General features: G+C 36.8%; 1 protein-coding gene across 4 annotated transcripts in view; it reads right to left on the bottom strand.

The window, feature by feature from the left end:
- Window positions 1-25,123, bottom strand: part of DCLK2 (doublecortin like kinase 2) — a 75,955-nt gene that overhangs the window by 13,333 nt on the left and 37,499 nt on the right. For 2 of the 4 annotated variants that reach the window (XR_010622200.1, XM_065736360.1), the window contains exons 4-11: window positions 23,905-24,006; window positions 22,549-22,599; window positions 20,072-20,166; window positions 12,025-12,097; window positions 11,268-11,376; window positions 7,550-7,607; window positions 3,871-3,990; window positions 2,098-2,244 (exon numbers count right to left, since the gene is read on the bottom strand). Coding sequence is in view for 2 of the 4 variants with exons in the window: in XM_065736360.1 (XP_065592432.1) it covers window positions 2,098-2,244; window positions 3,871-3,990; window positions 7,550-7,607; window positions 11,268-11,376; window positions 12,025-12,097; window positions 20,072-20,166; window positions 22,549-22,599; window positions 23,905-24,006 (755 nt within the window). In the remaining 2 variants the exon portion in view is untranslated. The remainder of the gene's footprint in view (window positions 1-2,097; window positions 2,245-3,870; window positions 3,991-7,549; window positions 7,608-11,267; window positions 11,377-12,024; window positions 12,098-20,071; window positions 20,167-22,548; window positions 22,600-23,904; window positions 24,007-25,123) is intronic. The other 2 variants (XR_010622201.1, XM_065736361.1) reach the window with 1 other exon arrangement.

The following is a 25,123-nucleotide window of genomic DNA, read 5'->3' as shown; positions in this document are numbered from 1 at the left end:
TCAGATTGTTGTAACATCTCTCGCTAACCAATTATTTCATAGGAAATATCTTCCTAAGCTCAGTCTCACCTTTGCAGTGAAACTGAGAAAGTTCAGTAATGAGAGACCTGACTGAGAAGTATTTAGTTTTCTGTGCAGACCCAAATTCACCTGACTCAAAAGCCCCATAAGGATGTAGCGCATCTTGTTCCGAGTTATTGTGCTGAGGTTTTAAAAGAAAGATAAACATTATATGACAATGATAAGAAAAAAACAACATACCGATCAACAGCAAAGGAAACTATGAGGACACATCCCATATAAATCAATACTGCTTTTCTTTTAAAGTGAAATATTTATGTTATCACAATTTCAGTGGAATCTTAAGTTCTGGAACATAGGACTCTAGCATCTCTAGAATGGTTGAATAGTTTAGTTTTTTCAAATAATTGAGTAGCACTTAGGTAGCAAGAGCTTTCGACCTTACTTCCTTTCTCTGTGTAATGCATATCATTAATGGAAACGTTTTTCTCCTCGATAAACACATACGAATTATAAGAGTAATAGCATTTATTTTTGAATGCATGACTAATAAAGGGAATGTAATTCAGAGGGACCTGTGTGAAAGAACCAACTACTTCCAAGTGCAGGTAGCAATTAAGTATAGCATAGGAAGTTCCACACAAATGTGCACAAGAACTTCTTTACAGTGAGGGTGATGGAGCACTGGCACAGGCTGCAGAGTCTCCCCTGGAGACATTCCAGACCTGTCTGGATGCCTACCTGTGCAACCTGGGCTAGGGAGCTGCTTGGGCAGGGGGTTGGACTCAGTGATCTCAGGAGGTCCCTTCCAACCCCTATGATTCTGTGATTCTGTGAATTGATGGGAATTATTTGCATTTGCATTCAGTACCAGTCTGCTGTCTTAGCATGCTGCTGTTGCCAGTCACTGTGAATAGGACTTGCATCTGTTGAGTAATCTCTGCAGGCTTTCTGGGCAGAAAGGACATTTGTGCTTTTTTTTTAATAGATTCAAGTACCAGTGAGAGCTTAAAATTAATTTAGATTGGTTGTAGTTGAAGTGCTGATAGTTAAGTGATATTTTTTCTCTTTTAAGTGCTGGGTTGCTATGACTATGTTTTCCAGGAGAAGTTTCCCCCCCCTCTTCCTTTTGTTAAACAATCTAATTTATTTGTGGGTTTATTTCAATTGCTAAGACTACCAGTGGAATAGGTTGGGAAAGATTTGGTTATTAATTATAAAATACTTTCAGCTTATAAGCCCATCCTTGTTAAAATTCAATTCCTACTCTGGGAAAAGCTGGGATTCCTTTATTAAACAGGATGGACAAATACCACAGAAGGCTTTAAGAAATGCCCATCGAGTGTTAATAAAAGCTCCAGATACTCCTGATGACAGTGACTCAGGTAGGGAAGGTTATGGTCCTGCTTGTTCATTGTATCACACCTAGTATCTTAACACACAATATGTCATTCCTGTGTATCACTTCTGTATGTAAGCTAGGCAGCACTCTGCTGCCGTTCTGTGCGCTGTACTTGAGGCAGTTCTCAGAGCAGACTTCATGGACATTCTTGTCAACAAACTCAGTTATTTTATGTGTCAGTTGAGAACAAAGTGTTATTAGTCGCCTACGACAAAATAAATGTATGTATGGAGTTCATTCACAGCTAGAATACTGGTAAGTCATCAGAAAGATGTTAATTTCTGCTATGAGAGTAAAATTAAAAAAGCTTTAGATAACCATATGATCCCTAGAAGAAGTGGCACTCAGCCCACCATCTCCCTTACTTGCAAAACTTAATAAATAATTCATCAACACAGCTTTAAAATTCATTGTTTTGTGAGACAATATTCCTACTTATCCAAATGGCAGCCAATCAAAATGTAAATAAAGGTAGGTCTAAGGACATGTCTGAGCACAGCTCATTTGGGTTATGGCAATTGCTGTCTCGTGGCGGAAGATTTATTTTATACATACGTATTCTAAATTAACATTCCTTCTGTTCCCTGCTCAGCTTTTTGACTTTTATTGTACAAGCATTTGCATTAATGAGAAGTAAGTAAGAGGGAAAATATTAGAAAATAAATGGGATGTACCAGGAGATTTTCTGGCTTGATGTCTCTGTGCACAATGTTGAGACCGTGAAGGTACTTGAGCGCGCTGGCCAGGTTGTAGACCATTGCACTCCCATCTCGCTCTGTATATTTTGTAGAAGAAGTGATAGCATCAAATAGATCTCCTCCCTAGAGTAAGGAAGGATAATAGGTCAGTCCAGGAAAAATACTAAAGGTAACTTTTAACACACCGCATAAAGTCTTCCTGCGTGAAAGGCATGCTCAGAAGCCTGTTAAAAATAAACAACAAAACACGTTAAAAAAAATAAAAATAAAAAAACCACGAACATAAAACTTGTCACCTAGATTCTAAGATGGGAACTTGGGTCATTTAGAAATCAGTCATTTTTAGGGCTTGATTTCATTTGATTGATATTCCTACCTCTCATTGCTCATCTGTATGATATACAGAGATACCTTGATGCAGTTCCTATTTTCTTCATCTTATCAGCCTAATTCTTTCTCTGATTTTGAGTAAAGCCTGAAGAAAACATGTCCAACAGTAAAAAGCCTAGCATGACACATTTTGCAATTGCAACGAACTGCAAAGTGGAAATACCACGGCTATTGTGAAAATGTCAAGTTACTACAGCTGAACAGGATGATTTTGAAGTGCAGAACTTATGGGTGATTTCAGAGTAGGCCCATTGTGTAGTCTCTGATTAGGATACCCTGTTTATCTTGGAATGCGTAACAACATGTAAATGAGTTTGTGATGCAGCATTTCCAATCATAGCTATGAATTTTTTGTGGGTGTCTCTATGATGGTTACCCTAGTTACATCTGTAGGAGTGATTTATCTGAGCTGTGGGTGGCATTCCAAGCATTTCAATACACGTGGAAAAGAAGCAGCAATTCAGGAATTGCACACCAAGGCAGTGGAATATTAAAGTATTAATAAAACCCTTTCTTAAAAACAGAAAAACCTCTATTATTTAAAAATAGAATGGGAGATAAATGGGTAGGTTACAAAAATTCTGACTTCAACAACTAGACTTTGTTTAGAATTTCCCAAGCTGGCAACAACTCTAGGGGAGGTTACTGGATCAAAAAGTGTTTCACACAGGAAAGAAAAGGTGATAAGTTGCACTCATCTGACATGATCAAGGCAATGGGCAGTGTTGTAGTGAATGTACAGAACACAGATAAGAGAGAACGCAGAAATAAAATGATGTAGCTTGTACATTTGATTCAACAGGTGACAACAAAATGGAATTTAATATTTTTTCTTTATACACATAGAATAGCACCATCAAGTTTTTGGCCAACTGGAAATAAGGTGAAGGAATGTTTCATACAAGGAAAGGAAAGTTTTTAAGTTTTAATTTTGATGGAGCGCGATTGTTTAAGTCTAGACTACTTCTATCTATGGTCTTCTAAGATAGATTCATAAAAGAGAGTTTTGCCCTTTAAAGCAACTAGTTGAATTAAGATGTTGATGAAATAAATGCAGGTGTTTGATTGCTATATGCATATCACAGCTAGCTTCTGTGTGTTGTGAATGTGGTATAAAAACACCATTTGCTTTTCTCTAGGCTGCACGCACACTTGGCAAGATTACCTCAAATCTGTGTGTCTAATTACAACAGAAGAGATGTAAATGCCACTGATGTAACTGATTGCTAAGAGTATTTGGATGATTAATAATGAAGATTTCCACTGAAATCTTATATGATTACGTCTCCTAGATATTACTTTCTTGAGCAATACAGAGAATTATTATTATTATTACTTTTTAAATCTCCTTAGTCTTACCTTGACCAGCTCCATCACCAGATAGAGTTCTGTGGGAGTGTCCATTTCCTCTATCAGCATAATGATATTTGGATGCTTCACTCGACGTAGAATAGACACTTCATTTTCTATCAGGTGTTCCTGTCAATAAAGAGTACAGAGGTTTATATGAACAGAGATAAAATGGCCCATTCAGATTTCCTTTGACCAGCCCTTCAGGGAACACTCATTTTTCTGTTTATTCCATTCACTTAATAAAGGCTACCGTCAGATACTGGATTTTAACTTGTACTTTAGCCTGATTGTACTTCATCAGTGACCAGAAATTTAACACATTTCAAACATGTAACCCATGGGTTATCTCTAAAAAAGACCCCAGAACAAGAAAGCAATTCAGGAAGTGCAGGTTGTATTTCTTACATGGATATTAACAGGTTCAGAACCTCTCTGGACTTGGATCACTATAAGCTGCCACCTCCCAGCAACAGCTAACTTGTTCTTGATCCTCTCCAGCCTTTGCTTCTCATTTAGCTTACAGTATTCAAGGGTAGACTACCTAGGATTTATTTTTCAAGGACTTGCACTTTAAAAAAGGACATGAATTACATACAGGAAAAATACGATAACTGCTTTGGTTATGGATTTCAGTTCTTTTTATACATATCTTCACATTTACGATCTGCAAAATATGTACCAGCTCAGTCAACTCACTGTGGCTCCAAGCAGCTTAACAGTGCACAGATTGCATTTAATGTATTTTTCTGTATACCTCTGAGAAAGTAATGGGTTTACAGAACAATTAGTTTCAGGATGCTTGGCTTTCCAGAATATCTTTGCATTTGGTTAAAACTGTTGAGTGAAGAAAATTACATGCCTTTTCCACTGGAACGATGACTGACATTTTTCTTTATAATATCAGAATACAGTCACTGCATTTCAGTTCCCTGCAAAATAAGTAACACTGCCTGCCTAAAACATAAGTTTCCTTTCCATTGGCAGGTAAGACCTCATCTCACCGGAGTCTGAACTTATTCATGTTTAATGCACTGATCAGCAGCATGCAGTTCATGCATTTGTGAATTAGAGCACGAGAAGTAGATGTGATCCACTGTGCATAAGCAGTGATTAAAGATCTTACGCTACTTTGGCTTCTATCTTCAGGTTTACTTATGGATGCATTGTGTTTTTGCAAAGCTTTGTGTGGCTGTGTCGCTCAGAAACCACATGCCATGTGTGCATCTCATTTTGTGAGTGTGGTGTGGTGTATATGGGTTCAACAGTCACACCTTTGGAATTCAATTTGAAAGAGCATCAATTGTCATTCTGAACAAACATATGTCTGCTCCAAGCAAAGGTGCTCTGGAGGAAGAAAACAAACATGAAGCAATTTTGTTAAACACAATGCTCAATCTCATCAACAGACACAAGTGAACAGCCACAGCATACTAAGCCTTATGGATGGAAGCCTGTAAATTCAAAACTAGTGTTAAGAATCCAAAGAAAAACTAGAATCGTATTTAATATACCTTTCTACCCAGAGAGCAAATAACATATTGTATTTATTATATCAATTAATTTTTACCTAGACACAATGGTTTTACTGATGTTGTGTGTATTTAATTTTACTAAATTATTAATTGCTTTAAAAAAAGCCAGGTAGAAATAATTTTTATTTAAAACCAGTTATAATAATTCTCATTTTAAAAAGGTTCCAAACGATTGTCAAGCTATTGTTTTGATGCCTGTCTCAAAGCACCAGCTAGGGTGGTAGTCAGTTGCTTTCAACCATGCCACTGTTTTTTCTCTGTTTTGTTGTTTAAAAAAAAAGAAAAGTTTTCCAACTCTTGTTTTTTAAACATTTTCCTTTATAGCTCAATATAGGTTTCAGTCTACGTTCATATGAATTATTTAAAGAGAAATTGCTTTATAACTAGCATTTAGGTTGCTTGTAGAAAATGCATCAGTCAGTCCAAAATAAATTGGTAGAGACCGGTGAGCAAAATTCAAATAATATTTTTGGTCCAGATGATTGTTTTTAACAGAGGACTTATCTTGGCAAGGAGAGGGAGAGGACAACTAACTGGTAGCAAAACTTATTTACTTTAAGTATGTTCTTTGCTTGCACATACACATACATCCTTATGCAGTGGTATAGACATAGGACCCGTCAAAACAGACAAGTATGCAAACATTGGTATATATATTTTTTTCTGTTTTGTTCGTTTGTGTTAAAGCAGCAAGAATGATAAGTAGAAAATATGTCTGAACTTAACTGTATAGAATGGTCTCTAGACTGTTAGAGGCTGACTCAGGCAAGTAATACCTGAAGTTGAAAGCATTAAATATAATAAAGATCTCTTTTTGAACACACTGGTTCAACCTTCCCTACAGCCAAAAAGAAATTCCTACATTTTACTCTCAGAAAGGCAATTCTAGCACTGTTTTTTTTCTTGTGGTCATACATTTTTAAGATTCCTTTCTAAATTCTCAATTAAATAAATGTAGAGGTATGAGATCAAGTAGTAGGGGGAAGGAACAGCAGCTTAATTTAAAATCTGTACAGATAGACCATTTCTACCAGAGGATCTCTACTCCAGAGCAAGTCATCGCAGCAGGTAGGATGTCAGTATAGAGCAGTAATACAGCTCCTTTACTATATAAAGAACATCACACAAACTTTGAGTATCTGCCTCTTGATATTTTCGATCATTTACGGCTCTGAATATTACTCTACAGAGCAGTTACTCTATGCAATTGATAAAAAGCAATTAAAACCCTAACTTGATTGCAGAGAGAACTCTAGAGAGAGAACTCATTTCACTGTGGTCACTTACGTACGAAATCGGATATTTGCATCAAAAAAAGACTATCCTTTTAGTCATACTTGAAAGACTGGCATTTATTTCATATCTCAGACTCTTTAAGCCAAAATTTGACAGCTGTTTAAAACTGTGCCTTCAGTCTTGCTCTTGCTGACAAGAAACTACGATCCGTTTGAGTCATAAGTTCATCAACAGCCGTCTGTTTTTAAGGTCTTGAGAAGCAGTGAGAATAGATTTTTTTTTTTTTTTTGGTAATTTGTTCCAACATTTACCTGTTTTGTTACATTTTTCCCCTCATTTTTAAATTCTGTACTTAGATGAAGTCTGTGACACCCTAGGATACCTGCTTCTCTTATGTAATATGCTCTTCTGTTGCAGGTGTTATTATTTTTTAAAATATACATAATGTATTACAAATAACACAGAACTCTCTGGATAAGAGATAATTGTTCTACAGGACATTTAAATACATAAACAGAAAGAAATAGTTGATAAAATTTCTTCCCAAATCCACGTTCTGTTTATAAAAGGAGTATGTACAGCTATAGAGGTTCAACAGGGAAGGGAAAACAGGAAATTTCCTCTCTCTCATATTTTACAAATCAGAATAATTAGGCTATCTTTTGTCTGATTCCGTTTTGGATAAGTACTGGTATTTCTTAGTTCCATAAAGAGGATGACTGTTTTTTCACTCTACAACCTAGCAGACTAACACTCATAACTTTTATTATCTGCTTCTTGGATGGAATATAAGCCTGTTAAACAGATATTCTGACAGCAGTCAGAAAACCCAAAGACACCCAGCATTTATGACTAATGAGCAGCTGCTTGTGCTGCTGCTGCTGATTTTCTTAAACATGTAAATTGTGGCACTCTACCTTTCCACAGCATTTAGCCTTGTCTATAATCTTCAGCGCAAACTCCTTTCCTGTGGATCTAGTGAGAAACACATGAAAATGTTAATCAGAAACCGGGCAATGTTATGTGGCATTATCTGGAAGCATATACATAGCGGAATGCCTTGACCCGTGGAGACTGCTGAGAAAAAAAGCTCAGAACAGGCTTCATTTTGTTTTTCATTCTCTCAGCAGCATTTGTGCCTGCTGTTTCCCTGACTACCGCAGCCCTGCTCACTTAGTGTATTATTCCTAGGCTCCAGCTGCAATTCATTTTTCTCTGACCTAACACAACTCCCTCTCACCTCTTCATTGCAACGTACAGAATTTGTCTTGGGCCCTCCACTTCGCTTTGTTCAACTGGTAGGCTTTCAAGATAAAATCATTGACATTTATGTGTAGTAAGAAGAGGGAAAAAGATGATAGGATTCAGTAGAGCTATGACCCTCTATTTCATCATATACTAATCCAAAACCCTGCTGAATTTATTAGGGGATGATTTTGTATTTCATTCATTCTCTCTTTTTTTTTCTCCCCCTGAGTCTATGGAACTTCATAGCTGTTGTCTGTAGTGCCAGGACAGTTAAGGTGGTTATATCCAGAGTAAAAAGGATGACTATTTTTTGGTAAATACTCTCTTCAAAAGGAAGAGTTCCATTTTGTTTTTTATCTCTCTAAGCAATAATATAAATCTTCTATATTTATTCAGAAGGGGAAAAAATGAGAGAAAAAAGCAATCCAAATAAATTACCTTTTTTTTTTCTTTAATCACAAGTAATGTTACTAATTATAGTAAGGAGAATTAGGGTTAAAAATCAAAACAAAGTGTCATAAACCCCTATTGCTACTATCCTGGTTTTGTGTTAGTACCTAGCATGCCTCAGAACAACACTAGCGTATGTAGTAAAAACACTGCAGGCAATTACAAAAAATAAATAAGTTACAATATTAAGTTAACAGGTTAATTCTCACAATACTTTTTGCATTAGGTTCAGCGAATCAAAAATGCTATGTTGCTGAAAAGGAATTGAGTTAACATTTCACATTCAAATGATCCATGATTGAAAAAATGCAGCAGAGAATTTCTGCTCTCAGAGTGCAGCTGTATCTGCTAGGTTGTCATAGTTACAACGTGATCCACTCTTCAGATAGAAGTGTTATCTAAATGGCACCTGGGAAATGCTATCCTCTTATAGTGCAGATGTAAAATCTACTACGAACACAAAGTGTAATTCAGAATCACCATTTACGTTATACTAAATTAAGTGCATTATCTTAAACTCTGCAAATAGCTGATGAGGAAAACCTGCTTAGGAAACCTTCAGCATTTGTGCTGTGTCGAAAGAGAAGCTAACATTGACAAAGCCAGTTCATTAACCAACTTCATATCCCTCCTGCAAATGCTATACTGTAGTACCTAAGAAAACGCAAGGGGTAGCAGACACACAGTTTGTGTGTTGATATCACTGCCTATCATATTGACCAGTATTGTCTGACAGGTTGCTGGCATTCTTCTGTCTAGCTGTCAGTATCCATCTGTTGATGCATGTCTTCATATATACAGACATACAGGCGTCCTTTGAGAAAGAGACCATTTTATTTTGTAGAAAGGCTGATATCATGGCTTCCTAGCTCCACAACTGACACTTTCAAACACAACGCTGTGAGAAACTAAGTAAAATAATTAATAGAAATTGAAGAAAAAGCTTTTATAGTTGGTATTTCCTCTCTCCCTATTCTTAGCAACAACTGCATTATATTTATTTTTATGTAAAATTCATTTAATGGCACTTCAGTAAAGATGGAACCATATACAAATTTAGGTCTTTGAGTTTAACTTTGACTTTTTATTTCTGTATTTATTTAAATAATGTGAAGGTTGTTTTTTGAGCCCAGTCCCCTCATTCCAGAAAGCACAGATGACGTTTGGAAACTGAAATGACTTAGCAGCCCTTTTTCCATTTTCAGTGGAAAACATGCAGTTTCCAGAATGCACGATAGTTACTACTGAAAATACTAAATTATGCAATCTCATTTTTGCCTTCTATCTTTCATGAACTTCATTTGCTGTGCAACTGACAAAGGGTTTGTGGCCAGGTTTAGAGCATGTGGGAGGACACTGAAGCAACATTCATTCAGTTTCTCTCAAGCCTCTCATGTGTAGCTTCTTGCAGAGTGAAATGGACTTAGAATTCTTTCTTCAGCACAGCTGCCTATATTGCCTTCTCATAATTTTTTGTAACAAACCTGCAGTGTTTAAAGCTCTAGGGAAATGATTCCACTCTTATGTGTAACTGAGTGTCAGGAACACAGTTTCTTGGTGGAAACATAAAGCCCATAGAGTAGACATTAACACTGATAGAATCGTTACCTAATCACTGCATATGCAACAGGAAGTTATTTGGAGTGTACTCAGATCACTCAGCCATTTTTTTTCCTTTATCAGTACTGTAATCAGCTAGCATCTCTAGAAGCTGTCAGCTAAGTCTATTCCTTTGTATATAAACCTTCAATGTTAGTACGTCACCAAGTACAAATACTTGGTTGTTTTCTGCTATAAACCAGAAAGAGCATTAGATGTTGCATTGTATATTACCCACCAATATTATTTTCAGCAAAGGAGAGAAATAACACTGATACAATATCAGGGAACCTTTCTCTTGAGGAAAAACAGCTATGGCTGCAGAAAGGGAGGGATTGTAACCTGTGCATATACGTTCAGCCTCACTATACAACCCTTTTGGCTCTTTTGTATGACTTAGCAAGAATGCCTGTGTGTGAATATATGATCTGCTAAGAGTGGAATGAGATGTTCCTATTCAAAATGTTTATTTAAAGTAAACCAGCAGATGAAGATCAAACACTGGTAAATGCTACGTATTTTACTGATTGCTGAATTTGCTCAGTCTGGCGATTCCTCGTAATATTTAAGAAGCTGACTAAATTCTCAGACTGATGAAGAAGGTGGTTCTAAAACATAAACTGCAAAAGTGACAGTCAAATCATCTGTTCTGTTTACAAAAGCAACAAAGCATGACACCAAGCTTGCCGAGAATGAGCAGTAATACAGCACGGGTCTGTAAAGGTATCCTGTTTACCTTCAGGGAAGTTGGGCACAAGGGTATTTCAGAGTCTGAAATACCAAAAGGCTGACTTATGGCCTCTGGCTTCACACTGTGCTACCTCACTGAACAAGCAAGCAGAAAGGAGTCAGTTACGCAGGCTGTCTGCCTCTAACTCTATGCCTTAAAGCATACTTTGTTCACAGTATACCAAAAGCTGTGATAAAATGACTTCAGCAGCAGGCAGTAGGATCCCACAGCAGAAAAGTGGCTGAGGCTTCCTGAAAGTCTGCTTCGATGCCATATAAAATCTCATGTCAGCCTGCACAGTCTCATGTGCGGCGTGAAGGGGTTTCTTGTAGATCTGTAGAGTTTCCTTAAGAGCCTCCATTAAAAGGTGATTTCTTTTAGCTTTGAGGATTAAAAAGCCGTGTTCCTCCACTGCTTTGCGTGTGCCTTTGCTGGAATAACACATAGGAAGCTCTGGATGTTTTGCTTTGTCTGGTTCTCCCTAAGCTTGGCATATCTTTGTAACTGCCCTTTGTTCTCATCTCATCACATTTTTTATTCAATTGTGCTAATGCACAGAGTTCTATCCAATGAAATAAACACCACTACTAAATGTTTTCCTTGCTCACCGTTCTATGCACTCCTTCACAACAGCAAAATTGCCATCACCAATCACCTTTCCAACTTTATACTTCTCAAGAATGGTGGATGTCCCTGTGTACTTGTTTCCATTCACACCTGCAGAAAAGCAAGGTCAGTAGCACAAAATGAGGAGAGGTGTCAGCAGGGTGTAATATATCCCCCATAGGTAGATACAGAATTAAAACAGTCACAAATACAGAAGTGTAAGCTATTTTCCTCTCTGCTTATTCCCTTATTTTTTATCTCGAACACAAGAACGAACAGTGTAAGACAGAATTGTTTGACCTTTTTACATTTAAGTCAAATATTACCTTTAGCATGGGTATATTGTAAAAGTGAGGAATGCAGCTGGAATGCTTTCTGAACTCAAAATACTTTTTCTAAAGTATCTTTACATTTTTTGCACATATGAAAGAAAGATTCATCTACAGTGCGTGTAAAAACCAGAACGGCAAGTAAAAATGCCTATTTTCTTTATATGATAAAAAGCAGCATCCAGTCCAATTGCTTCAAGTTGTCATTTTTGGTTTAGCCTAAACCAGGCTATGCCATTGTCATATCTGGCCTTGTTCAACATCAGTTACCTGGATGAAGGGATAGAATTCGCCCTCAGCAAGTTTGCTGATGATGCAAAGTTGGGAGGAGCAGCTGACAAACCAGCAGGCCAACATCTAATGTTGCTAAACCAATTTTTATTTACAGCAAAATTTTCACAAGGGCATTTAGTAATAGTTAGCAGCCTACCTTCAGGACTCTGGCAATGGAGTGATTCAGGTACACCATTCACATTGGATGATGATCCACCATGCGGAGGGATCTATGAAAGCATATAAGATCCTTGCAATTACTTTATCATTATGAATAGCAAGAAGAGTCAGGAAGCAACATAGGGAAAACAACTGAAAATTAAAAAAAAAACCCTCTAAAAACACCTGTACAGAGTCAGTTTATTTTCCCACTCTCATTTTATTTTTACTCTTGCTTTCTCACAGTTCCTTAACATAAAACACTGTCTTTCACCATACTTGAGATGTCAGCTTGATGCTCCTCTTTATAGAAATAATTAAACACGTTTTAGTAAGCCTGCTAACAGCAAAGAAAATTCTCTCCCTCTGCACAAGCATTCTCTCTCTAAGATAACGGCAGTGCACTCTGCACGCTGGGCAACATGTATTTTCACATCAGCTAGAGATTCAAAGCCAGACACAGCCATCTCCAGACAACTATCCAGTGCCCAGTGTATTCTAAAGCATCTACTTCACAGCTGGTGCTGCTGGAGGTTTCCCCAGCTGAACTCTTGTCAGTCTATGCCTTCTTCAGATTACTTTCCTAGCACGCTTCAGTGCTAATGCGGAAATGCTTGCATGACTTTACTCATTTACATTTAAAGAACATAATTTTGGCATGGGGTGCCTAGAAACTCTACGGTAGTCAGATTTGCTTGGCAGTTTAAAAGTTCGTACTTTATGTTATTATAGATGTGAAGATTGAGGATCTGTACAAACAGTATGAGTTACGTGTCTTTGTAGAAACAATTATCTAAGTGGTTTTGAAAGATGATGTCTGGTGAAAACAGCTTTTGCTGCACTAACCGCTTAACTGGTGCTTGATCTGAACCCTCACAGTTCTACTTGGGGTTATCCTGTTTAATGAGTAGTCAACTTTTATTGTAAAATGGGGCAGTGTACATTACATTACAGGTAAATGTAGTTTAATAATTCAGTAAATACTATTAAAATAAAATAAGTACAAATTTAAAATGATTACATTATCCCACTCCTCTCTGTGCAGTATTTCTTGCTGTTCTGTGAGTTTCCAATACCTTGTTTTCTTCGTGGTTTATTTCAATAGTTCTCACTGCTCACCACATCAAGGATTAAAATGCTTCCCTGCCTTAAGCTCAGTGTCTGTGGACATGGCTTTGCATGACACCAGGAATCCAAATGCAGCATTTTCCATTTAGCTGACATTGTCTGGTTACACTGCAGAATATTTTAAATCATTAACACTATTGTCAACGAAAAAAAACTGAACTGACAGATAGGGATATTGTCTAAAGGCTCATGAAATGCTAATGAATGCTTAAGTTTCTAGTGGCAGCTAAGCTGCCAGATCAGCTAAAGGTACAGTAGCTGTACAACTGTACAGCTATACAAGTTAATTTTGCAGAGCCTCTAAAACAATGCTGTTTACCAGCATTTGGCATAGCAGTAGCATCGAACGACAACCAGGTAACTACTACTACTACTACTCATTGCTAAGAGCCTAAAATGAGGCTATGTTAACGTTGCCATCTTTCTGAGCTACTTTTTTAACAAGGGTTGGGAACAAGGACACTTGGGTTAAATGACAGTGATGAAAAATCACGAGTCAGTCTTTTATCCCATCAGTCACATCTTTGAGTGTGAAACAGGAATAACAGAAGACACCCCTGCAAAATCGTAGACATCAATCAAAAATAGTAATACATTTCAGCTCTTGAATGAGTGGAAATAAAACCGAATACCTAGCTCACATTTCCACCTTCCTTCACCCTTATAATCAGGTCAGAGCATGACTAGGCACATACTTTCTTACCTTGTACTTATAAGAAGGAAACAGGTAGGAGCATGAAAGAAAGTAAGAGAATAGGAAAAGGAAAAATTCTAATGCTGCTGTTGTGCCTGAGATGACTGATCAGAATGTAAAACAGCAAGTTAACCTAAGATCTGCCAATTATAATTTACCTTAGAGATGAGGTCAAACCCACTCTACTTATTATTTTGGGAGCTGGGTCAATGAGTCTCAATTCTTCAGCAGCGAAACCAGTCTAGTCTCTCCCTGTTGTGCCAGAGCACGGTAGAAGTAAACTCTCCAGCTATTATGTGCTCAATTAGCCAGAAGAGGTGGGAAGGAGCTGGAAATTAACAACTGACTCATGACTAAGTAACAATTATTAATGAGATAATTTCTAACCATTTAGCTATCGAGTTATGTGGTATTTTATGTATCTTGTACCGTTGATATCCCACTTGACTGGTTCACTGGTCATGACTGGATTAGCAGGGAGAAAAGAAAAGGATGTACACTGGTAAACTAGTGAATACAGATGGAATCTATGATCACACTGCAGATTAGACTTAGCCACAACTCCTCCTCCTTTATTCTAGTCCACAGATCACTACTGATCTCTTTCAATACTGCTCTCCTTACACTTGATAAATTCAGAGTGCACAGGACTTAAATCTACCTTCTCACTCATATGCAAGTCCTTGAAAACTCAGACCCGAGGCAGTATTATTTCTTCACTGATAGTGAAACACCTGTTTCCAACATTAACAAATAATACAGTGGTGTAGGATTTAAAAACAAAGCAAAAATAAAAACCTGAAGAATCCAGAACAAAAACAAGATCAAATAAAAATCACAAAAGCCTTTAAATCGCTAGAGTTCAGGAGATGAACTAAAATGAGTATGCAAATATAGGATGATGGATAAGTAGGGAGGGACTGGCCAAGGTCCCTTAAGATCTGTTTCAGAGCCTGGGGCTGTGATTTGGGAGAGAAAAAAACAGCAGCTTGTCAGTCTTCATTTTATTTAATGCTCCTCACCCAGTACAGAAAATGTTTAATATGTCTTTTGAGTCAAAATGCTAACGTACCTCGGAGAAGGATGTAAACTTTGTATTTAAAATAGGAAGGTGGAAGGAGTAGGAAAGTAACCCGAGATAACTATACATCTGGTGGGATTTTATTTTTCATCTCACAAGAGTCTGAGAAAGGATCCACAGATTGAATTTCACATTCTATCTTGGTAGAATGGTACTTTAGTTGACTAACCTTTGCATTCAGGTTACATAAATTATCCGTAAGGCAAATGTTTTGGGAAACATTTCGGGCTTTTTTTTTCCACATTCAGTAATAACTTCTAGGTAGCCATATGGGATAGCGCTTTCTAGAGCATGTTTTTCTGCAGTGTGACTGCTTCCAACCTAAACGTTTCTTTGTGTCTGTCTGTTTTACTTGTCTGGATAGGAAAGGAGGACTTCTGTCACAGAATTGCGTGGTCTGGTATACATGGCTGTACACGTATGTGCTAGCGTTTCCTTGACCGAATCACACCTCCTATGGTTGTTTGACACTGTGTACTGCAATACACTAAACTTGCTGTCCTTGTCCTGTAGCACATTCATTTTGTTGATGTTTATTACAATGCTCAATACTAACAAAATCTCTAAGATTAAAACAATGTATAGCAAGTTATAGTTGTTAAGTGATACTCAACGTTGCTAGTAACCCTCCCATACCAAGGAGCTCCCTGTAACAGTGAAATAGCTGAGAAAAACATAGTGATTTTCTTAGCAGTACTTTGAGTGTAAATGACTTGTATATCTATTTCGTCACACGTTTTGTTGCACTGCTCTAGAAACACTGAAGAACCATGCGAAGATTCACTGTTTCTCCTAAAGAGATTCTGAGTTTCACCACATTATGTAAAGCTTTTAGAGAGCCTAAGACAGAGATGAGAGGACTTAGCATGGAGTTGAATACATCAGTTTTCCTCCGAGCAGAGAATAGCCAAGTCTTGTTATCCACTCTATAAACAAGAAAGATGCTTAACTGTAGATTTACCAAAAGCAACAGTTAAAGAACTCCTCTCAGAACTGCTGTTGCGTAGGCTGGATAATTTCATGCATATATCCTTAACATGCAAATATACATGTGTACAATACTGAAGATTACTGCCTTGATAAAGATAGGTACTAATCTCTCAAATCACTTAAGCACATGTTTAACTTTAAGTAAATTAACTGTCCCGCTGAAATAAAAGGGACTGGCCAATAGCTTAAAGTTAAGCAAGTGCTTAACTTATTTGTTGGATTGGGTTTTAATGCCCTTTTCTCTCTGATCATTTGCTCAGTAAGTCATAAAAGTAATACAAGACAAATTCAAACACTACTACTTAGCGTATTTGTATTTCTAAGAAATACCTCATCTGCAAAGTATACTTTTTTATTTATTAAAAAAGAAAGAAAGAAAGAGAGAAAGAAAGAGAGAACGGGAAGGAGGGAGGGAGGAGGGAAGAAAAGGAAAGGAAGGAAGAAAGAAAGGAAGAAAGGGAGGGAGGGAGAGAAAGAGAAAGAAAGAAAGAAAATGAAGGAAAGGAAAGGAGAAAGAGAGAGAAAAGAGAGAAGGAAAGAGAGAGAAAGGAAGGAAGGAAGAAAAAGAAAAAAAGGGAGGGAGGAAGGGAGAAAGAAGAGAGGGAAAGAGGGAAAAAAAGAGAAAGTGAGAGAGAAAGAGGGAGGGAGGAAGGATGGATGGATGGGTGGATGGATGGGTGGGTGGATGGATGATAAGACTTCATGGTACTTAGTTCCAGTGGGGAACAATAAAATACACCCAAGGCTGTTACAACAGTACTTTTCAAAATCTCATACTTACTCTAGTCTCCGCTAATTTTGATGTTACATGTCATGCTCATTAACACATGTACCATGAGCTAGGAGTCAAAGTACCCTTTATGGTATTACATATCTGGGTCTATAAACACACACTGAGAACCAAAGACAAGTGTTAAACTGTGACATGTCTACAGAACAGGACTCACCTCAGTCATATGACATGTATCACCAAATGTAGTATTACCATTATTTCTTAATCCATGGACAAATTTTTATCTCCATGGAAAGATTAGTGGAGTGATTTAAAAGAACAAGCAAACAAACAAAAATAACCTACTACAACAACAAAAACAACTTGGCACATCTGCTTAAAAAAGAATATCCTAAGCGTGAACATCTACTTCATGCCCCAATCTGTTATCTGCTATACCTGAATCCTTACCTTGAAACAAACCCTCTATATAAACTAAAATGCTTAGTAATGGGCTGAAATTGTGAGGTTAAAAATAATAACAAAAAGATGGTAGTACACAACTTTGTGTGCTTCTTTATTTATTCATGCAGCTATAGTGAAAAGGCAACATTATGGTTATCTTTAGTTTTCACTAACTAGACTAAAAGAATTTGTTAAGGATGTGGTCAAACTGAATCATGTTTATTATTCTGCAGCCATAGCATAAATTCCTATGACTTTAATGTCATTTCAAAGTCCAGTAAAACTTTTTTCAACACTTCTGCAGAATTGAGATGTCGAAGAACACGTTGACTTAACACATGTACTGAACAATTAATAGCATAAGAGTGTTCTATTTGGAGAGTCAGAAAGGAACAGAAGTAAAAATTTCTCTTAAAAGATGAGCTATTCATCAGAAGCGTTTCTTGTAAGGAGATTCTGTACTTCTACTTAAAAAGGGCTGCAAAGCAGATGGTATCTGTGTGGACTGAGAAGGATTCCTTCCTCACTTTAAAGGAAAAGAAGCATTCAGAGAATATAAGACTCAATGTCTGAGACTGAGAAAAAATAGCTGTTACGATCAGCATCTTTTGCATGTTTACTGCCTTGATAACTAGCATTATCATTTAAACTGTATAGAGATCTTCCAACAATTTAGCCAGCTTCTAATCTATAGACAAATATTTTATCTTGCTCTGGCTTTCTAAACAACCTTGTTTACAAAGGGCACTTTGTTTGCAGCTGCTCTGATGGCCTGTTCTTCACAGGAAATAGAAAAATCAACCTTGATTTCTTCCCTTCTCACGTTTCCTAAAGCTCACAATTACTTTTATTTTAACATAACAGTTTTCTGGTTTCATGCTCTTCACAAATAAACAGAAATGCCTTCAAAACAACAAAGCAGCTGTAGGATTACATTTCCAAAGCCAAAAAATCCTCAGAAATATTCTTTATACCTTCACTCTCTGGCACAGTACTTAATATCCACATTTTCATTCAGCTGCAGTCCCAGTACCTTTAAATAGGTGCAGGAAACCAGATTACTTGTCTGTGCTGTGATGCAGTCGTAGCAATAAGGAATTCTTCAATAATAGGGAGCACCAGTAATCTCAAAATAATAAAATGGGTCTGTGCTTTCCCACTGTTTTCATCATTGGATTGGCCAAGATCAATCTTAGAATAATAACAATGGGTTTCTTAAAAGAATCTTGTTTTGCATTAAAAATTACTTCCCTATTACTGGTTTTAGGTTGATACTTTCCACTGAAACTGTCATTAACACTAGAGCATAACCAGGAAACTGCAGGGTGTTCTTGATCCTTTTGGAAATTAGCTGGAGATTCACCTGCTAATTTTTCCTATCTTTAGTCTTAGGAACACAGCTGGAATCTTCCTGAACAGATGCATCTCAATGGGATAAAACAAGGGCTACCCACTACTTCAGTATCACATTAGGTCTGAGATGATTCATTTATAGTTGCTGTTTTCTTTGGTCACATAAAAACAACTAGAAGGAGGACTAATTAATATCTAGCATCAATTAAATTCCAAGATGAAAAGGTGCTACAGCCTACTTCATTAAAATAGACAGTGAAGGGAAAACAGGACGTGTCCAGTTAGTAGAAAATGGCTTGCCACTAACATAATTCTCTCTTTCTTAATGGAGCTTGAATCTACTGAACACCATATGGAAGTGGGGGGGAGGGGGAAGCCTAATTTTCCAGTTTCTAAACTTGTAATTTCAGTCACAAGCATTTGTTAAATATCGCACTGACCAGCTGAGGCTTCATGTCCACTAATTTTGGCATCCTTTACCATAAATTTATACAAGAGCTGTCAAGACAAATTTAAGACTGCAGTTACAATTTACAATATCTGAACTATTGTGGCTCTTTAAAAAGCACTTTATAAAGGAAGATAAATCTATGTTGCTTTGGACGAAAAGCAGCTATGGAATGGTACAGCTCATCAACATGAACTGTCTCAATGAACCAAACAGCTAAAATATATATTGAAATTTAACATGTAAATCAAAGTCTTCTCTCAAGTATCTTTGCAAGTATCCTTGCAGAACAAAGACATGGGAACAATTAGCATGTCAAAAAACAGATCTAAATACTATTCAAATCACTTTTTATTTTTTTGCCAGACCCTTAATTCAGGCACCAGTTCTCCGCAGAATTATGCATCTTCTTCACAATTGTTGTGTTCACCAAAGGGAGCTATTACTTGATTAGAATAATCAAAGAGAAAGTGTGCTTACACAAAAGCTGCAATTCACAATTCCCTAAGAAATTTCTCCTTGAAAGGACAGCTGCACAAATCCTGCAGTATGATTCTCTGCTGTCTGCTCCAGACCATTCCTTTCCTTTTACCAAGCAAAAGGCTCAGAGCAGCCTCTAAGACCTGTAAATGTTGCTGTTTTTAAGTAGGAGAGGCAGAGAATTCTCTTGGTGCAACACATTAAAAATCTGCCAGACATCAGGCAGCTCTCAAAGGAATTCCTCTCATCCTTTCTGCTAGGAGTCTGCATTAAGTAGTGAAATTGTGTGCCACAGGTGAAGGAAGGGTGCTTCAGATGAAATTGTGAGCGATGCTGCAGGATGTGAATGTATCCAGAAGAGAATACTACACGAATGTATGCTAAGGGGATATAAATTACACAGGGAATTTCTGCCATCTACAAAACAGTTGCAAAAACTGAAGGATAAATTGGCATATTCAAATCACTGTCAGCACCCTCAGTCTTCCTTAAGCTAAGGGCTCCATCCTGCAAGCCAAAGACAAAGTACAAAAATCTTACTTCAACTCTCTTTTACACTTTAACCTTAACTCTAACCTCATACTAGCAAGGCTGCTGTATAGAATTATAACTTCTTTTATTATTATTCAGTGTTATTGTAATACATCATTCAATTACAAAGAGAATAGAGCATTTTTATGGATCTACTACTTACCTTGAGTCCACGAAAGCTGCCTGGGCTTGTTGGTGAAGAACTGGAGGACTTTGTAGATTTTGGAGTGGATAATTGACTGCTTGGGGTTCCATTAACTGCCAAAAGTAATAAAAGCAAACAAATGGAAGATGATTAAAAAAAAAACAAACCCACCTAACTTGCTTTAAAACATAATATATCTTTCTAACTAGGTGTCATTCAAATCTGTACAAACGGATCAAAAAAGACTCAACAGCATTTAGGATTAAATCATGTGATCACGTGCCACACAGTTATTCCCCAAAAACTCATATGGATAGATATGGGATTAAGAAAATATGCAAATATCACATTGCTCTTCCAGAATTTTAATAAGTCACCTCTGTGGTTTGCAAGTGCAAGAGCTTCTATAATTGACATAATCTCTTTAAATTTCATAATTTACTGTGATATAGCACAACAAAATGTGGTGAGAGGAAGTGTTTATAAATAGAAACACATGGCTGTCTGTTTCTCCCTTTTGTATTACATCACTTTTCAGGTGGAATATTTCACAGAACACAGTTTTTGCTGGTTTGTTTGTGTGTGCGTGTGTGTGTTTTGAGCACATCTAAATACGATTTTTTCAACTTAAGCTGTCTACCTGTCAGTAGGCCAGGCTGACTGCACTGCAACTTCCAGAAGTTCCTGTTGTTCATAACCACATCTTTCTCTCATGTGTGATGGTAAGGTACAGCTATTTAGCTATAGAATAAGTCCATCTTGAAATCTTTTAACTTGATTTTCATTCCAAAACCTGTTGCAGAACTAAGAGTTTAGGTTTTTTTGCAAGATATATTTAGTATTTCAGCATATCTTTGAGTTTGACTTTAACAAGGGTTGCATACAAGAGCAATGGATAATTTCAGCTTAAGTGCATTTTTAAAGAAGTAAAAGGAATTTCGAAGCATATGTCCTTCCTGCATCTCTCTGAATATGCTACCCTTCATCACTTTGTTTTACATGAACTTCTTTAAACTGGGTATGTCAGCACCTCCTTGTTTTGTAACAAATTTGCACAGATTAAAGTGAAAAGGGCTAGTAAATGCTGTTAGAAATAATTCCAAGCTGTAAAGTACATGAACAAAATATGAGATACTTCATTAGAAGAATCTGCTTTCAAATGACCAACTATTACTATAGAAGCAAAACATTTTTTATTTCTTCACAAATTCTTCTTTATGAAACTCACAGATAAGTCACTCTTTCCTGAAAATAACAATTGAGGCCTACACCCTAAGTCATCTCTAACTGTCTCTAGGTCGCTATCATCCCTTTAAGCACTAGCAGAACCACTAAACTGTACCTGTGAGTTTGGCTGATTAACCATCTTCCCTCTTCCAAGAAAGAATATCCCGTCATACACTCAGAGTATTCCAATTCTTTGTTAGTATCTTAGCTGTGATTGCGGGCCGAGTGTGGTGGCACTCTGAGCCAGGGGTGTGATTAGACAACCTCCTGAGGTTCCTTCCAACTATTTTCCTTCTGAGATTATTCAACACATAGCACAGTCTGACGAGAATCCTATTTGAAAGGGATGTCTGTAGACATCACAGAATTGTAGGGGTTGGAAGGAACCAATTGAATTTAACCTCCCTGCAGACAGCGGTACTTTATTTTTTTAACACAGAAAACACAAGCAGCCTGTATTTATTTTTAGCACTTAGCCCGTTTGCTGAACTGATGGTTGATTATTTCATGTATATGCAAATCTTACCTTTCTTAACTATTTTCTAAGTATAAGTACTTTTTGAGTTTTCTTCCTCCAGCAGCCTGAATATACAGAAAAAAAATCTCTGCTTTTCCTTAGATAAAGTACATGTTAGGTGACCATTTACCGTACTGAGATGCTGAAAACTGAAAAACCTACGAATAACTTTCCAATTGTTAACTTTTAATATGGTCCAAAGTCACAACTTGTTTGCTAATGAAAGCATGTATTGCTTGTAAGAGATTTAGCGTTTTAGAGCGATACTAGTGAAACTTTGACTTGGAACTGAAGGTTGAAAGAGGTTTCTTCTTGCTCCAGCCTAAGTTCAAAAATACCAAAAGAAATGAAACAGGGCAAGAGGCTGCAAATAAAAAGGTGTGGCACATGTTTCTGCACCTGTCTTGTCACAAGATCTTAACCCCTGTATTTTTGCACTAGCTGAAAGTTGCTATTATCATACACACGTACATTCTGCTTCCCGGAATGCTCCTCTGCTCGTAGTAAGATTATATCTTTATAAATTTAACACTGACATCATTAGCAGATGTCCAACAAACAAATGTAAAGCATCATTTATATTATTTCAAAGATCCGTTTACACAAAAACACTGCATGTGTTATGGCTCTGGCTCAGTAAATGCAAGATGTGCATTTCGAACTTAAAAAAAACTCACAGATGCAGAGGAAAGGGGAAGTGGAGAGGAAGGAGACAAACTAGTGATATACAGCCATAACAGTAATGGCTCACCTGGGGATTTTGCTGAAGAATAAGCACTGGAGTAGTGGCCACCCCTCTTAACTGTGCTCATATATTTGACACAAAGGAAAAAGACATTAAGGAGAAAAGTTATTAAACAGCTCTGAACATGCATGAAAGAAAGAAGGGAAAATAAAGATAACTACACACTACATGAGAAAAAAAAAAAGGCAAGTAAACAGAAGGATAAATACCAGACACTTCTGATAAATTTTCAAATTAACCTAAGCCATGGAGGTGCCCAAGAAGACATTAGTAAGGAAGTGACAGTGCCGATTTCTTAATACTTTGCATTCACTACTGATAATGATTATATTCTATATGTATCCCATGCAATCTCACTGCAGTTTGGACTGCATGAAATATAGATCATTTGAGAAACTCACTGTTTGAAGCTTTTCGGTTAAATATACAAACTTTTCAAACAGAAGAAAAATATTCCACTTTTAAAGAACTCTCAGACATATAATGGCTTTAACCAGCATCAGTTAAGCAAAATATATATTGATGTGGATATGAAATATAGAATGTGTTGCATTTTTGAATACGGTCACAGGAGCTTACATGCATATAATTACAACCGAAACAGAGCATCATATATTTATGTATTCAATCATTTGATTTCAGGGCTACATCTCCAGGTGTAAGGGAAATAAATCGATTAAGTTTTATTCTATTTAGAAAATAAATGCAGAACTAAAGTAGGAAAGACAGGGTTCTCCCTTCTGTTATTTGTATAAAAGACTCTGTTTGGAGCAGATGGGATTCAAACTTCTGTCAAATACACAATGTGAACCTTACTTTGAAATTACACAGAGTACAAGCAGAAGAAGAAAAAAAAAACTGTTAATGTGTAATTATATTCCAGAATAGCTCCTAAACTTGCTTCAAATAACAAAATGCTGTATTTTTATATTATGTGGTTTATATAGGAGAAAGCTTTCAAATTCAAGACATTTAACACTGTACTCTATAACCATCGATTCAACCACCTAGACATCTTATAGTTAAGTTTTTAAGTAAATCAAGTGCTATGCTGAAACTGTATCCTAAGTATACATTAGTGCAAATTACTCGGATTTTCTTAAAATGAAACTTCTTAGGGATGTTCAATTATTAAATAGAAACAATATTCTTTCCCAGGATTCAAAAATAAATGTGCATTTTATTATAAACCAGTATTAAATCTGTGAGATAAACCGACAAAGCATTTTCATCAGAAAACTAAGCACAGCACTCCTATTTCACAGAAAAGCCAATAGCTTTTTCATCCCATTAAACAACTGCTTAGATTGTTTTATGTATTTGTTTATTTACTGTATTTTATCTCTTTCCTAAAAGTTGTACCTGAGGCAGGCGATTTGCTTCGACGAGAAGGTCCTGGACTTTTGGACCCAGAATACCTCATGCCAGATGATCGGGAGTAAGATGACTTCATAACACGGCATTCTGCAAACCAAGCAGATGGAATTTGAAAAACAATTCAGTGAAACAGCTTCCCCCAGAGCCTACAGTTGCTGTTTATTATCCAGAAAAAGAACATCAGTATTTTCCAAATACGCTTGCCAAACCAAATGAGACAGTCAATCTCAGAATTTAACCCACACATCATATAAATATTTTTGAGCCAAATGCTTTATGTAACATTCCACGTGTCATACTTAAAGTCTTGAATTTGGCTTGTGACCATCATTCAAGTTTGTACCTAGGCACAGCTGAATGAAGTCAGTCAGTGACGATGTTTCTCTGATGGTTCAGTGAATCCTGTGTGCTGCAATGGCAGCTTCACACGGGGCAACAGCACAGCAAGCTTATTTTAGCTTCTTTTGCAAGAAGCTGATGTTGCAAACAATTTCTGAATAGGTGAAAAATGCCTATTGCTTCCAAAATGCTGAGACAACAGATTACTGTAATTTACCATCAACTGTATATCATGAAATAAAGGACAAGCCAAATAAGAAAGGAATAAATAATCATACATGTATTGACATTTGTGAAATAATTTAATTCCTACAGTTAGCATCTATTGCAGATCTCCCCCGATCTAAAATCATATTTTCCCCTTTATTTTTGTCCCAGTTATTAATCACTGTGATGGCAATGCCATGACTGTGGTATCATGTCATCATCAAAAATGAAATGCACAGCTGTATGCCCAAGCCATGTTCCACTCTGTACTGAAACTGCTTTTATCTATTAAGAACTCCAAAAGTATTATAGAAAGCAAGGATTATTGATGGTGAAGAGACCGGGCGAACAAAAAAAAATCAACCCTCAGTTGCTAGTTTCTCAGTAAGGAAATAAGCTTAGTTGGTCTGTGCGTGTTAGAATGGGAAAAGCAAACTTTTAAACGTGAGATCTACGAAGGAATTTATATTTTTTGTCCAGACCAGAATTTGTAATGTGAGGTGATCCAGTCGGGTTCTCCTATGCCTGTACAAGAATACAGCTGGATCTCAGCTAGTTTCAAATTGTATGTAAAAATACCATTTATTTGAATCAAAATACTCAGGTAGTTCTGGAAAGCAGCACGTTGGCAATAACAGTAGAATGGGAGAGAGCTGAA

This window comes from Cyrtonyx montezumae, unplaced genomic scaffold (genome assembly GCF_038088225.1).
Source record: "Cyrtonyx montezumae isolate F1298 unplaced genomic scaffold, pur_monq_1.0 scaffold_2, whole genome shotgun sequence".
In the NCBI taxonomy this organism is placed as follows: domain Eukaryota; kingdom Metazoa; phylum Chordata; class Aves; order Galliformes; family Odontophoridae; genus Cyrtonyx; species Cyrtonyx montezumae.
Note: the sequence above shows the minus strand (reverse complement) of the source record. Positions and strands in the feature narration are given on the sequence as shown.